Source organism: Mastomys coucha, unplaced genomic scaffold (genome assembly GCF_008632895.1).
Source record: "Mastomys coucha isolate ucsf_1 unplaced genomic scaffold, UCSF_Mcou_1 pScaffold11, whole genome shotgun sequence".
NCBI classification, from domain to species: Eukaryota; Metazoa; Chordata; class Mammalia; order Rodentia; family Muridae; genus Mastomys; species Mastomys coucha.
Window position 1 is genome coordinate 24,199,410 of NW_022196893.1, and position 16,470 is coordinate 24,215,879.

The 16,470-nt window shown below is 42.6% G+C and overlaps 1 protein-coding gene across 4 annotated transcripts in view; it reads right to left on the bottom strand.

Moving 5' to 3' along the window:
• Positions 1-16,470, bottom strand: part of Gxylt1 (glucoside xylosyltransferase 1) — a 38,553-nt gene that overhangs the window by 19,744 nt on the left and 2,339 nt on the right. For 2 of the 4 annotated variants that reach the window (XM_031353330.1, XM_031353344.1), the window contains exons 2-4: positions 11,229-11,321; positions 3,033-3,204; positions 1,233-1,358 (exon numbers count right to left, since the gene is read on the bottom strand). In XM_031353330.1, the coding sequence (XP_031209190.1) occupies positions 1,233-1,358; positions 3,033-3,204; positions 11,229-11,321 (391 nt within the window). Of the gene's footprint in view, positions 1-1,232; positions 1,359-3,032; positions 3,205-11,228; positions 11,322-11,791; positions 11,812-16,470 lie in introns of those variants that run through there. The other 2 variants (XM_031353350.1, XM_031353338.1) reach the window with 2 other exon arrangements.

Genomic DNA, 16,470 nt, shown 5'->3' on the forward strand with positions numbered 1-16,470 from the left:
TGGCTGTCCTGTATCTCTCTATGTAGACCAGGCTGTCCTGTATCTCTCTATGTAGCCCTGGCTGTCCTATAGCTCTCTATGTAGCCCTGGCTGTCCTGTATCTCTCTATGTAGCCCTGGCTGTCCTGTATCTCTCTATGTAGACCAGGCTGTCCTGTATCTCTCTATGTAGACCAGGCTGTCCTTAACTCCCAAAGAGCCTGCCTGCCTCTGTGCTGGGATTAAAGATGTGCACCACCATACCTAGCAGAACGTATGCTTCTCTACCTTGAGCATTTGCATCGCCATAAACAAATACATTTTTAAATTGAGTATACCACAAGAATTTTAAATGCCGGGACTTAGAATAACAACTGTGGGTTTTAAATTTTACATCAAATCAACTCAAACTTTCGGTATCTTTAGATTGGGGTTTGTTACCCAAGATCATCACCAAAGAGCTATAGTAAGAAATGGCTCCTCTCTGCTCTCTCCTGCCCTACGGCTGTATAGCGGATTCAGGCATCACTTAGGAAAGGGAAGGTGACCACGACAGAAATGCCATCAGGGATGCAGCAATGTGACTTCTCTGGCTGTGTGTGCAGCAGGGCCTGCAGAGCCTGAGATCTGAGTACTGCTCTTTCCCGCGGGTAAAGCAGCTCACGTTTCTCAGTGCCGAGGATCAGCTCCACCATGGCTCTAATCCAGAGCCCCTGACTTTTCAGTCTTTATTACCACTCGGACTTGTTCTACGGAAATGTTTTTTCTCGTGTTTGACATGTGTCTGTTTACTTAATGAGGCTTATATGTAATTATTCAGAAACTCTTCTGTGGTGGTTTAAACAGGAGTGGCTCCCACAGGCTCATAGACTTGAGTGCTTGGTCACCAGGGAGTCACACTATTAGGAGGTGTGGCCTTGCTGGAGTAGGCGTGTGGATGGGGGAGGCTTTAGGGTTCCCAGTGCTCAAGGCAAACCCAATGGCTATTCAGTCCTGCCGCCTGTGGATCTAGGTACAGAATTCTCATCTACCTCTCCAGCGTCTGTCTGTATGCCACCATGCTTCCCACCATGATGATAATGCACTAAACCTATGAGCCAGCCCCAGTTAAATGTTTATCACTGTAAGAACTACTATGCTAATGTTGTCTCTTTACAGCAATAGAAATCCTGACTAACACATGTTCTGTGTAAAATTAAGTTTCAAATTTAAGAAAGAGAAAGAAGCGAAACACTGAGAAGGACAACGACTCACCGGCAAGAACAGCCTCTGGGAAGCACAGGGCTTAAAGAGCTTCTTCCACTCCACGGCACTGTCGCTGGGGAAGGTGATGGGGTACAGGCTATAGTTAAACCTCGGTAGAAAGGACCAGCTGTCAAGCTAAAAGCATAAGAAGGAATTAACGTTAAAAACATAAGCCAATTTAGATTTGTTTTATCTTCAACCTTCTCTATAACATCATAAACCAATAGCTACAAAACAAAAATGCTGAAACTTAAAACCACATTTATGTTACACAGTTGGAAGATTCTTTTCCATCACTTTCTTCATTTTTATTTCCAATCTAAGAATCATAATGATAAACTACAAGCACTGTTCCATCAGGATCTATGGCACAGTGGCTTGTTTAAGTCAGTGTTCAGGCCACTGAGATTTGATCAGTCCAGGAAACTAAGAACGAGAGTGTGAGTTCAGAGCCCAGCACAGCGCTCAGTAGATGGGGAAACGGGACACTTGCTCAGTGTTCAGCCTATCCAGTCACTTCCCGGCTACCCCAGAAATCTCATCTTAAAACAGAAGGCTGAGCACATACAGGTGCTTCCTGCTAGGCCCAGCAGCCCAAATTTGATCTCCCTTAATCTCACCCATATGATTTTCTCATAAGCAGATTAAATTCAGGAAAATTAGCTTATAACCATAGTATATATGATAAAATATTTATATTAAGTGCCAAAGTAATATAGCACCAGTTGAGTCCACTTATGTAAAGTTTAAACATATACTGGTATTCCTAATACACTATTCTTATAAATACATATCCAGTACCAATTTTTAAAAACTATTAAGGACTCAATTTAAAAGAAAATCTACAATGAATACTACTCCTTAGCATTCCAAACTCACTTCAAAACACTGCCTTGGTCCAGATTCAGTTAAACATAATTTATCATTGTTGCTTCCCAAAGGGTTTATGCTACTTCAGCTGTGTAAACTGAGGAATGCGCCTCCAGAGGCAAGCCTCAACCTGAAGCTCCTGCCTCAGCTGGTGATGAAATGGATTGAGGAGCACTTGCCGACATGACTAGGCTTTAGAGTTTCTGGTTCAAATTACCCAGAGCGCACAGAAATGACTAGGGGAGGTGAGGGCTAGCTTCATCTGCAGCAGGCAGATGAAGTGTCTCCTCAGTCACAGCTGTGGTCAGGTACTCTTCAAAGCACAAGCATCTTCCCACCTAGTTTAAAAATGCTTTTGTTAGCAGGGCAGTGGTGGCACACGCCTTTAATCCCTGCACCTGGGAGGCAGAGGCAGGTGGATTTTTGAGTTAGAGGCCAGCCTGGTCTACAGAGTGAGTTCCAAGACAAACAGGGCTACACAGAGAAACCTTTTCTAGAAAAAAAATGAAAAATAAAATAAAAGTGGAAGACTGTCACGGTATGTTGCAACAACAGGCCCTGAAGAAAAGAAGTGTGTCCCTTCTCCACTCTTTCTTCTCCTCATACTGGAGACAATATGGTTGTGATGGCTGGAGCTGAACGGCTGAGTCCTGTCATGAAAATGGCTCTTTACAGATGAAAACCCATGACGCGGCACTTTCCGCCTATTTCTATCTTACTTCTCAGTCCAAACGCTCTGGACAGAGGAAGTAAATAAACTCTTCATTCTTGGCAGGACGTAGGTGGCCTGCTCCTGTTCACAAACCAGTCTTCCAGTACACTGTCCCTGGACTCCCAGAAAACAAGCTCTAGAGAGAGCATTGCTGAAGGACAGTTCTAGCCGAGCAGACTAATGGTCAGTCAGCTCTGTGTAGTGTTCACTGAGTGCCAAGTACTTACTCTGTCTTTAAAGCTATTGTGCAGTTGGTCTTCAGCAAAAATGTGGACGTGCAGTGGCTTGATGCTGAAGATCAGAGCTGACTTCAACATAGTCACAGTTTCTTCCAGTCTCTCACCACAGGCAACGACAGCAAGGTGCATTTTCTCCTCGGGCCTTGTCTTCAGAGTGTACCTAACAACAAAGAGGAGCATTCCCGACAGGTCAGCTTGTACTTACCTCTAAATGGCATCTGATTGTGTTTAAATGCAGAAGTTTACAACTTCTCTTTTAAAATGCAAAAGAAACATCAAGCTACAGAACAGTCCAGGGCTAGCCCAATCACCACGCATGGCTGTCCCCTTTCTCCAGGTCTCCACAGCTGGCACTCCTCGAAGCAAGCCTCCACAACCCCCAATTTTTTTTCTTTTTAATTAAAACTTCTAATTCCATTTAAAACCCCTCCACATGCCTTCTTCAACCTGCAATCGGACCCTATAAAGCATGTAATCTACGATTTCATCCATAAATATTTCAATATTTCATCTTAAGCCATGCCAATTACAAGAAATGTGTTCATGTAACTCTGTTCAGTGGCACCACTCAGCTGTACTCACCAAATACCAAGATGGATAAACATTTCTGACAGGCCCTTACGCATCAGTGTCTTTTGGGAAGGAAAGGGGCCCCTCAGTGCCCCGTCCTGCCTAGGCAGGAACTTCTGTCTAATAGAGCAACGGATTCCGGCTGGGGGACCCTTCCCCTGGTATGGGCTCCACACACTGTTCTAGTAAAAGCACTGGACAGAAGTGGAGCCTTCTCCCCACTGCTCCTTTAATCCCTTGCCCTCATATCTGCTAAGTCCTTCACTTCCCAACATGGAAACCGCATGGGTACGACTTATGTTGTGACAAGGAAACATGAATTTAGTTCATCTCAGAATGGTAGAAGCCAGCCACAGAGAAGGCAATTGATAGAGGCTCGTAATTCTACAGACTGTCATCATCTGTTGACTACTTCTCAGTGGCTGAACACACATGTCGTTCTTGCAGGACCAGTGCATGCTGGAACTGTCCATCCCCACCCCTTGCCCTCTGCAGTACTAAGGAGGAGAGGATGCTAGAGCTGGCACTCCCACTCCCTGCCCACTGCAGTACTGAAGAGGAGAGGATGCTGGAGCTGGCACTCCCAGTCCCTGCTCACTGCAGTACTGAGGAGGAGAGGCATGTGCCACCAACCACGATAAGACTTTCCTTTAGCATTGTTTAACCGGCTAGCCAAGGCTTCTGTCTGCTTTCCTCCATGGCCTCCACTGTCACTGTCCACAAGGTGGCTCACAATCATCTGTAACTCCTCCAGTGCCCAGGATGCAGGCACCAGACCACACATTTGGTGCATACACATATATGCAGGCAAAACACTCAAACACATAAAATAAGTCTACATAAAAAAATAAAAATTAAAACATCACACCAGGCGAGGTACTGTAAGCCTATAGTTTCAGCACTTGGAAGGCAAAGGAAAGAAGATCCCGTCTCGGCTCCAAAACAACTCTCAGGAAAAAAAAATTCATAATTTGAAAATCTCCAATATGTTCAGTTGCTTAACCGGTCCATACATAGAGTCCATCCCAAAGCCAGGAGTCAGGAGCAACTATTAACTGACATGTAACAGTCACACGTTGCTCTGCACAGAACCCTGCAGAAAATGTTAAGAAACAATATACACCTTAGGAGAAAAGAAAAAGGTTCTTCAAGGAAAGAAAAAGAAATCTGCCCAAAAGCAGACTCCAGGAGCCGTCATGCCTGCACAGTCATGCCTGCAGCACTGGAGTCGGGAAGCAGAAACAGACAGTGAGGAGGCCATTCTTAGCTAGCTAGCAAGTTTGAGATCTGTGATCTGTGATGAACAAGCTCTTGTCTCAAAGACAACAAAGCAAAACCAAACCAGTTCACTCAGTCCCCACACAAGACGCTCAGCTGTGGGCGTCACACTCTCTGGCAGCATCGTGCAGACTCCAGCATGCAAGCTGACAGGATGAAACATGCACTGAAGTCTCTCAGAATCAAGAACAGAAACAACTGCAGAAGAATTAAAAGAATCCGCTGTAAAGCTTCTACACCGCAGGAATTGATAGCTGGAGTTTTCTAAGCATTCAGAGGGAAGCAGCCACGCTGGTAATTCTGGCCCAAATGAATGGCAGGATCTTCATAATGCTCTTAAAATGTGCTTTATCTTAATTCAAATCCCTGCAGAGATAAATGCTACCCAAAAAAAGAATTTTAAAATAAAATCCATTTTCCATATAGCAAGAGGAAATCTCTAGATAATTTAAAGACTACCAGCAGGCTCTCCTAACCCAGTAAAGCATAATGTAAGTGGAGGCACAGCACTGGCTGCCCGTGGGTACAAGGACACCTCACAGCATGGCGGGAAGTGGGAGCTGGGTACACAGTCCTGGGGTCCAGCAAGATCCCACAAACCACTCACAAAGAGAGGAGCCCTGGACTACAAAGGTGTTGATCTTTGCTGTAGACAACAGGAACCCAGCTCCCTTGGCAGGTTTCCTACCCAGCCATCCCTCAAGTCCTTGTAGGAGGCTCTCCAACTTCCTGTGTCCTAAGCTACTGACTGAAGTAGTAATGATTGGTTTTGATTGTCAACCTGACATAATGCACAGTAAACTGGGAAGGCGGCCTCAGTAGGAACAACCGTCTAGGTCAGGTTGTCCTGTGGACATGCACTGAGGTGAGGCTGGCCTGTGGGCAGACACCGTGAGACACTTTCTTAACTAGGTTTATTGATCTGAGAAGACCACCCTAACTATGGGTATCAACAAGTCAGAGAGTCCTGGGCTCAGTAACAAACTGAAGTCAAGCCCAGCACTAGTACACACAAATTAATTCACTGCCCTCTGTTGTTGAGTGTGGGTATAACAGGTTTAGGTCATCCTGACTTCCCACAAGGATGGATTGTAACCCAGATTGACACTAAGACAGGGGAGCCTCTGACAGTGTGAGGAGGACTCACATAGGCAGTTCCTTCCCATCCCTACCTCAGGGCAGAAGCCCTCTAAGGGGCTTAAGCAGTGCAAGGAGCCATGTCTGCTCACCCCAGCAGTGTCTGAAGGGCACGTGTAAACTCACTCTCATTTCCAACGACCTCCTACCTGAGAAACTCAAGGCACACATAAAAAAGGGAGGGCTGGGATGCACCTCAGCCATAAAGCTCATGCCCAGCTTGCTCCGGTTCAGTCTCCAGTGTCACCAACAAAACCCAAAAAGTATGACACCAATGAACAGCAGAACAGAGTTAAAAACATGAGTGTGGTTACATAAAGGAAAACTTCAAAATCTTCAACTAATAAATACAGCATGAGAGAATCCTCACAGTCAATTCTCTGTCAAAAAACAAAATAAAGGAAAAGAATGTTTCCCACATATTTCAAAGAAGACATGGAGACAGTTACAGAGCAGACATAATCATGTGATAAAACTTAACCAACAGAGAGGCACCTCAACATTAAGCTTATAGAAGACACCAGCTGACCCCTAGTGACAGCATGACTAAAAGCATAAAGCAACACCATCTACTCATGAGGACTCAGGCAAATCTATACTAAGGTAATTCCGCAACACAAAATAGATATCACATCACAAATGATGAGGCCAGCGGAATGGCTCAGTGGGTAAAATGCTTGAAGGCAAACCTGACAACCCATGTTCCATCCCTGGAACCCACTGTGGAAAGAGAGAGCCTTAACCTTCTACTGTGGAGGCCGAGAGCTTGCTTCAAATGAAGTGGGAGTGAGGAGCAACACCCGAGATCACCCTCTGACCTCTACACCAGAGCATAGATCACCTGCATGCACAATCACAGACCACACACATCCCACAGGCACACAATTAAAACAGGGTGAGAAACACACAGCTTCTGTATTTTACACTGCCTATTTGCTATAGGGTCCCTGAATGTGAGGGAGATTTAGTTCTACAAAAGGAACTGAGTTTAAGAGCTGGAGAGATGGCTCTTAAGAGCAGTTGCTCGCTCTCCCAGATGACCAGAGTGCTGTTCTCATCATGCATATTAGAGAGTTCAACATCACCTATAACTCCACTTCTAAGGGATCCCACACCCTCTTCTAGCCTCTGTAAGCACCTGTGAAACACACGCACGCGCGCACACACACACACACACACACACACACACACACACACACACACGGAGATCTGATATCAACTAACCCTTCCCACTGGCTTATAGGCTGTATAACTGAGAATCTGAGACTATGTGTACCATTATAAACACTAAGAATGCAGCTTGAATTACAGACGATGCATAACTGTTGAAAGGGGAAGAACTGAGTCTTCCCTAGGGAGGAGCCCTCTAATTGGTTATTCTGGTGGTTAGTTTAAAAAACATGTGCATATAAGCTACTAAATGGACTCTGCAGAATGTAAAACAATAAGAATTAAAGAAAAAGTCCTTATATTTGAGAACCAGGGTTGGGAGGGGCAAGACAGGGGAGGAAATGATACAAGTATTTTTTTTAATTGAGAAAAAAAGAGACAAAAAAAACAAAAAACAAACAAAAAAAAAAAATCAACAACTGCAGCCCATGTATAAGGCAGAATGACAAAGTGGTGACCAGAAAGGTGGCAGAGGGGAGGACCAAAAGGTACAAAGAATTCAGGGTTCACGGCACAGTACAAAAGTATTACGTATTTCAAAATAGCCTGTGGATTGGGGAAAGGCTCAGGTTAGGAAGACTTACTGCTGGGACCCAGGTTCAGTTCCCAGCATCCACATAGCAGCTCACAACCAACCATACCTCTAGGTCCAAGGGATCTGATATTCTGGCCTCTGTGAGCTCTGCAAGCATGTGATGCATTCAGGCAAAACATCCATGCATATAAAACTAAGTAGATCTAAATAGCTAAAGATCTTCCATGTCCTCTCTATAGGAACTGTGAGAGGTGGGCAGTGTGCTGACCATGTGTGCAAGCTCCACATCACATCCATAGCACACCATCACACATTTGTCCTTCCTCTAGAGCACATGACCTTCAACCGCGCTCGGCGACTTTCAACCATGCTAGTTTCCTCTCATCAATTCCTGACATCACAAAATGCCAGGTCTTGTCTTTCTCTACAGTCACCTAAGTTCACTATTGCAAACATTACCATGCAAGCTCTGAAACATAGAGTGCCACCATCCGGACTGGATGTAGTAACCAACATGGTCCTGGCAAACATAGTTTAAATTCACCATAAAGAAGTGAGCCTCAAACGTTTTTTGCTCTCAAAGGACATGTCAGGCCACTCTCAGGTTCTCCACCACCACTGTCTCAGGACAGTGACTGCCCTACCTACTGGTATCAAAACTTGATTCTTCCCTGAAGGAAAGAGCAGGATTGGATACAATCCAATACAGCCTTCCTCACACAGTGACTTAAAAGATTACACTCCTGCTGGTACCCTGAGCAGACCTTGGGCACAAACTCCACATCAAGTCCCATAATACCCAGAGGAAGCTCTACTCCCAGGTGCTCTAATGGGCCCAGGGTCACAGAACCCCAGAATTACAGGATCACCCAGACAGCTTGACTCTGAGGAGTTCTGACACAACCAGGATCACAGGAAGGACAGGCTCCAGTTAGATATAGCCAGGGCAGGTAGCACTAGAGACAACCAGATGGTGGGAGGCAAGCATAAGAACATAAGCAACAGAAACCAAGGTTACTTGACATCATCAGAACCCAATTCTCCTACCATAGCAAGTCCTGGACACACCATTTCACCAGAAAAGCAAGATTAAGATCTAAAATCAATTCTCATGATGATAGAGGACTTTAAGAAGGACATAAATAACTCCCTCAAAGAAATACAGGAGAACACAGGTAAACAGCCAGAAACTCTTAAAGAGGAAACACAAAAATCCCTTAAAGAACTACAGAAAAACACAATCAAACAGGTGAAGGTAATGAACAAAACCATTCAGGATCTAAAAATGAAACTAGAAACAATAAAGAAATCACAAAGGGAGACAACCCTGGAGTTAGAAAACCTAGGAAAAAGATAAGGAGTCATAGGTGCAAGCATCACCAACAGAATACAAGAGATAGAAGAGAGAATCTCAGGGGCAGAAGACACCATAGAAAACATTGACACAACAGTCAAAGAAAATGCAAAAAGCAAAAAGCTCCTAACACAAAACATCCAGGAAATCCAGGACACAATGAGAAGACCAAACCTAAGGATAATAGGTATAGAAGAGAGTGAAGACTCCCAACTTAAAGGGCCAGTAAATACCTTCAACAAAATTATAGAAGAAACTTTCCTAACCTAAAGAAGAGATACCCATGAACATACAAGAAGCCTACAGAACTCCAAATAGACTGGACCAGAAAAGAAATTCCTCCCGTCACATAATAATCAAAACACCAAATGTACTAAACAAAGAAAGAATTTTAAAAGCAGCAAGGGGAAAAGGTCATGTAACATATAAAGGCAGGCCTATCAGAATTACACCAGACTTCTCACCAGAGACTATGAAAGCTAGAAGATCCTGGGCAGATGTCATACAGACCCTAAGAACACAAATGCCAGCCCAGGCTACTATACCCAGCAAAACTCTCAATTACCATAGATGGAGAAAACAAGATATTCCATGACAAAACTAAATTTACACAATATCTTTCCACAAATCCAGCCCTACAAAGGATAATAGATGGAAACACTAACATAAGGAACAAAACTACACCCTAGAAGCAATAAATTAATCTTTCAACAAACCCACACAAACATAATTCCACCTCTAACAACAAAAATAACAGGAAGTAACAATTATTTTTCCTTAATATCTCTTAATATGAAAATTAATATTACCAACATATCCTAATCAATTGAAATTCAAAAATATGAGTTAGAAATTTGTTGGCTGTTATCCAGTGGTCTAATTTGGTAATTGGAGAAATAGGTCTAATATTGTACAATCCATATACTCTTTCAGCTTGTTTGTTCGTGACAGTGTCTTACTGTGTACCACATAATGGTCTTGAAATCTTGCTTCTCTTATCTCAGCCTCTCTATTAGTAGGATTGTTTATTTGATGTTTTTACACTATACTATGGTTTTCAGAACAGCTTACATATTTCAAAAGTATTTATACAGCCAAAAGAAATGTAGACAATTAATTTGGCTTGTAAGAGTGAGGCTGAGGGGCTGGTGAGATGGTTTAGCGGGTAAGAGCACCAACTGTTCTTCCAAAGGTCCTGAGTTCAAATCCCAGCAACGACATGGTGGCTCACAACTACCCGTAATGAGATCTGACACCCTCTTCTGGTACATCTGAAGACAACTACAGTATACTTATTTATAATAATAAATAAATCTTAAAAAAAAAGAGTGAGACTGAATGCTTTGCTTGATATTTATAACTATTGTATCAATTTTGAAGAAGAGGACTTTATAAGTTACTCTTTCTCTGAGATGAATGCTTTCCAAAATCATCACAGCCAATGAACCAGATTCTTACCCTCACCTAATGTCTGTGCCACCCTCCAAGCAGAACCATTGTTCATTGAAACAGTTGGTGAATGACTTCATGGATAGACCATCTTAATACACACACCATTTCTTAAATGAATGTAACTTGTTCCCTGTGGGCTGAGAATGAAGGCAATCATTCCAGTCAAATAGCATAGCAGGAAGTCTGTATCCACAATTTTTGTACTACCCAGAGGTACGTAGACCTTGGCTCTATAAGGGGAGCTGAGCTAAGCATGCAAGAAAACCAGCAAGCAGCACTCCTCCATGGTTCCTGCCTTGAGTTCCTCTCCTGACTTCCTTCAGGAATGGACTGTGTGACCTGGAAGTATAAACCAAATAAACCCTTTCCTCCCAAGGTACATTTAATCAGAATATTTATTAAACTAGAACATACCTATGTATCAATTTATCAGTAAAGCTCAATCATAAATTCCTCCAAAATCTATAGTTTATCTGAATAACATTTGGAAAAACTTAGAGCATTTACACATATTATTAAAATTAATAACTAAAAGATGAGATAAAGGAAGAGAAAACCCAACCAGAAAATCAACTTAATTATATGATACTAAAATACAGAAAAAGATTGCTTTATACAATGAAAGGTTTGATCATCTACTATCTATTCTTACCTACTCTGATCTACTAATTAAATATTAAGGGCCTACCTAAAAGCCGCTTCCCAAAAGCAGTTCATTCCACAAACATCAGAGGGCAGCATCCAATAGGGATTCCAGTAACAGAGAGAGAACTCTTTACACCTGACAGTGAGAAGAAATAAGAGTCCTGGGTGAGCATTCTGATTAGGAACTACCAAGGAATTTACCGAGTAACACAATAACTTCATGTTCAGCTTTACAGCAACAAAATTGGAAATCCAATTGCTATAGAAAAAATTGAAGCATTTTTAGAAATTCGATGTCTCCTCTATTTAGGGCACATTATTTTAAATAAAACCGCTAGGTGAGAATGTGTTATGAGTGGAAATGTTTTCTGGTCACTCTCTGGAAACATTCAGATCTCCTCCCCTCTAATGAAGACACTGATACATCTTATCTTTTTCTTCTTAGACTATGCATACTATCTTAGAAAATTCATTTCGCCAACATCTTCTGTTTACAACAAAAATAAAATGTCACAGATGCAGGTATAATGGGAGAAAAGAATCATTAAATACATTCAAATTAACTGACTGAAACTACTCATATGGTGTTTCAAACTGGAAACAAACCACGTGCTGACAGCCCTTCACTCCTCCATCCCTCCTTCGTTATCTCCAAACGCAGAGATGAGATGATGATGCTGCAGCTTTCTTCTTAAGGCCGGAGAAAAGGTGGCTCAGGTTGCAAAAATGGTTTTCACTGTTACTTCCTCCCAGTGCAGCCATGTGAGGCTGACTGCCCCTATGGATAGAGTCAGGCAAGTCACTGGCCTAGGACACATCATCCTAGCACCATGGAGCTTTATTTCCTCCATGGATTCAATCAAAAGTTACTATTCTAATGTCAAAAGATCTATAAAATGTCAGACTTGCAAAACTCTTTGGCCTGATGTCCCACAAACCTCTACGATCTATGATCTAAGACAGGAGTCCTCAGCCTGAAGTCCTATCACCATCTCTAGGAAAGGGGCACACCAGACAATAATGAAGTAAGACTCGGGCTCTGACTGTTGACCTTTTAAAAAAAGCCTACAGAATTCTGTAGCTATTGCATAAACAACCACAGCACTGGAATGGTAAGATCACTAGGAAGTTGTACTGTCACACGAGGTTTTCCTGACAGATACATCAAAGCCCACAAAATTATATGTCTTAATTTTAAAAAGAAGTTAGTCAGGAAAGTAAATGTGTACCTAATAATAATGCTCATTTCTTGATTAGAAACTACATTTTTTATAGGCAGCCAAGCTCAGTGGTACTCTAACTAATAACATATATTTCAATTTGTGTCAAATTCAAATGCCTGAAGATCCATTTAATAAGCCTCACAAACTTTTCAGATAAAGACATTATCAGTGTTATTCTAACAGTTTATTTACAATCAACACCTAGCATGTACCTTTGTTCTTGGCCAGAGATGGGGATGGAGGTGGGAGGGGTGGACATAGGGGACTGGAACTAACCAGATTATTCCATTTCTCCTGTCAAACGAGATAACAAGCTAACAATGGAAATGAAAACAAATCTCAGTTTTTCAATAAAAATTACTTCATAAAGGTGGGTGTAACAGTACCATTTTCTGTTGTAGCTCTCTCACTTACTGTTTTATACAGTCATCTGTGCATTGTTTGCTTCATCTGTCTGGTCCTAAGATACATACAGATACAGGGCCCTATCCTCTATCTCATTAATCAAGCATCAGCAGAGTAACTGAAGTAACCAAGGACAAACCTAAATGAGAAACTGTGTATCAAGTGTGTCAAGCAAGAGTCCATATGGGACTCAGAGGTGGACACACAAAGCCTCTAATTCTGTAACTCCAGAGGCTGAGACAAGAACTCTCCGGTCATCAAATGTATTACCACTGGCTTGTCTTCTCTGCATAGGTATATGGATTGTTGTACCCATTAATCCCCTCAAAAGTCTAATGACTTTTAATCTTATAAAACTTTGAAATACACAAAGGTCTCTGGATTTTGCTGGTGCCAAACAATGGGGATCAAAGTTCAGAAAGATATGGATGTCCATAAATTCTATGGCACTTCTATCAAGAGGTAGGGAGATTTCTTGCCTCATCCAAAATCTGGGTGCATTCTCACTGTTTTAATGAATATACTGCCCTTATTTTGAAAGCATGGCAACTTTTAAGCCCTGTTTCTTGGACCTTTGAACCCAAGGATACACACTTTAAGACACCTAAGGAGAAATAACATAAGCGGGCACAAGGCAGCAATTCAAGCAGAAGGCAGCACTGAATGGCAGTTCTGTGGCAAGCTGACCTACTGGGTACTCTCCCAGTCAGCTTCTGGGCCAACTTCCTCCAGTCAACACCAAGTTCTGCTTTCTCTTCCTGTTTATTCAATACATTATCAACTCAATGATCAAATACACTGGCCAACTCCAGTGAGTAAAAGGCCCAGATCACATGTGTCCAGTGGGGAATGAGAAAATATCATCTTTGATATTGCAACGTGGAATACCTGCCCAACGTGGGTTCCACAATCCTCCAATAGCACTCACTCGCTTGTACCCTCTCCTCTGAGCTAAGATAGGAAATCCTGGCTGGACCTGGTCATCTTCTGAAACTGAACCCCTCCACTGGAGTCCATCTTTCTCCTCCTGTCAGGCACTCACTTAGGTCACGCACACAGGCTCCCTCAGAGACTTGACAGTGCTCCTCTTCTTTCCTATATCCTCTATCCTTGACAAGGCCTTTCTAGGGAAACCTCGTTAAATCTGAGCCATTTACTCACAGGCTCAGATGGGTACGAAGCAGTGGTGTGAGAATGCCAACTCATAGGACTCACTCCGACTTGCCTGTAGCTGGGCCCTCTGAGGACCGCAGTGCCGCATCGTCTACCTGCACCTTGTATTAACCAGCCCTGCTTCCTCCTTAACCAGAAGCACCTAGTAAACTGTCTTAATGCTCATAATTATTTATCCCATACTCTGAGATGTGTGAATTATGTGATCCTACTCACTTCCAATGACTTTCCTACCTCTAACAGGAACCTGCATTATATTATTCACCGACTCTGGCCAAAGCAACATCGTGCTAGAGACTGACCCTTGAGCATGGTAGTGCCTTGAGCATGGTAGGCAAGTGCCTTGAGCATGGTAGGCAAGTGCTCTGCCCCTGACTTACATCCCTGTCCCTCTCATCCAACCTCTGCACAAGACTGAGCACATTCAGTGTAAGGGGAACTTCTTTAGCCTGGGTTTCACAATGAGATGCTCAACACAATCATAGCCACATAATGTCTTGTAATGCTTAAGAAATTGTTATTGTTTATTGTTAGTTTATAAACTACTGAAAAGCTTGGAGTTGTTACAAAAGCAAGAAGAGTAATGTAAGCCATAATTCTCTCTTAAGGCATTAATTTAGGGAGTAGCAAAGCAGCTTGAAGCTCTTCATTATGACCTGAGAACACTCTCTGGAAACCAGTTAAAGGAAAAAACAGACTGCTGCAGGCTGTCCTCCAACCTCCAGTCACCAGAGCACACACATGCACACACCCCTACCCCATGAGCTCAGAGGATGATAAAGCCCTCCTCGGGCCACAGTGTGACTACTGACAGGGTAGCTCAGGAAGACTGGCCAGTGTGTGCTAAAACCCCCCTTTCCTCCTCTCTGAGGTTTACAACCTGTCAATTCTCCACAACAGACACTGCTCATCCACAACTCTTTCCTCTGTGCTGAGGTACCACACCCAAGGTAGGTGCCCACCACCACCCCAGTTTTTCTATACATGTGTCTGTCTGTCTGTCCTTTCTTCATTCCCCCACTGCTCCAGTCAGATTTCCAGGACCAAGTCATGTAGGATATAACAGTCTTCTTTATTAAACTGAAAAAAGTATTTGTTCTTCGTTTCAAAATGTCCATAATAACCACAAGACTTCTTTAAAACCTGTATACAACAGACAATTTCCTTGACTCTTGAGAGAATGTACTGTAAGAATATGGAAGACTGAGTTCAGGGTTACAAGGCTCAACATTACACAATCCTAAGCCTGGGCACCTGTGACCATGCAGACCACAATTCATACATGCACTTTAAAGATTATTCTCAGAATGCTGCCAAGTTACCAGGATTTACGATCTGCCTGGGCAACTCACCCGAAACTACTTTGTGTCTAGACCACTTAATTTCTAGCTCTAAATCAGATCTTCCCCTTCCCTAGATCTCTAATGTCATGAACACTCAAAGTGAGGGAAGGCAGTTACATATGCCCATGGCATTGAAACTGTCTCGCCATTTCTTTAAGTGACCACAAAGCACACTCTCTTCCCCTGACAAAAAGTAAATCTAGATTACAGATATAAATGGTTTTTTTAATGTGTGAGAGGAGGAACTCTGGATGTAAGTTATTCTATGCATAATAAAGATTAAGGACAATAAAGAAAAAATAGCTAATCTGAAAACAAAAAATTTTATCAGCCACTGCAAGATACACTTTCCAAACAAAAACTATGCAGGGAGAAGAATTTCAATAGAAATGAATATTTATACTTTAAGATCTCTAAGCCAAAAGTACACTGTTTAGTGAAATCAGTATCTCAAAAAGCTCATAATATTAATTATTAGCTTTTATTAATATTATGGATCAGGATTATGCTAAGTATTTGGACTATTTTTGTATGCCTCCCTCACCAGAAAATTCTTATGTCCTATGTGATAACAGACGTCAGGGATGGATGGAGCCTTCGGTATGTGACTAGACCATAAGGATCAGTGTCCCAAGAATGAGATTATGAGAAGCAGCTCTAGACCTGCCTGGCTATGTGAGCACACAGCAAAAACGTGTGAGAAATAATGTATCGCTGTTGTTTCCAATCTGCACAGTCACAGCCCAAACAGCACTTAACAAAGCTGTGAGTAGAAGCCACTGTATGTCTGATAAGCAGAGTACAGGTGTGGCTCTTGGGTTACAGGCTTCATTTAATGACACAAAGTAGGGACCTTCCCTCCCTAAGTACTCTTACTTTCTCCAGCGTCACTGCCCCATTCCCCTTCCCTCCAAAAACAGATCCAAGAAAAGGGAAACAGCACTGCAAAGTAAAGATGGTCAAATCTGTCTCTCAGCTGTCAGTGTTCTCAGTGTCTACCTGCATCTTAGCAACAGCTCATGGTTAAAGCATGTTACTAGCATTCTAGTTCACCAGGTTTCTTACTAGGTTGCAAAGAACAGATACTTCTCCCAAAGTAAAAAAGAGGGGGGAGGGGTAGAGAGGGGAGGAGTTGGGGAAG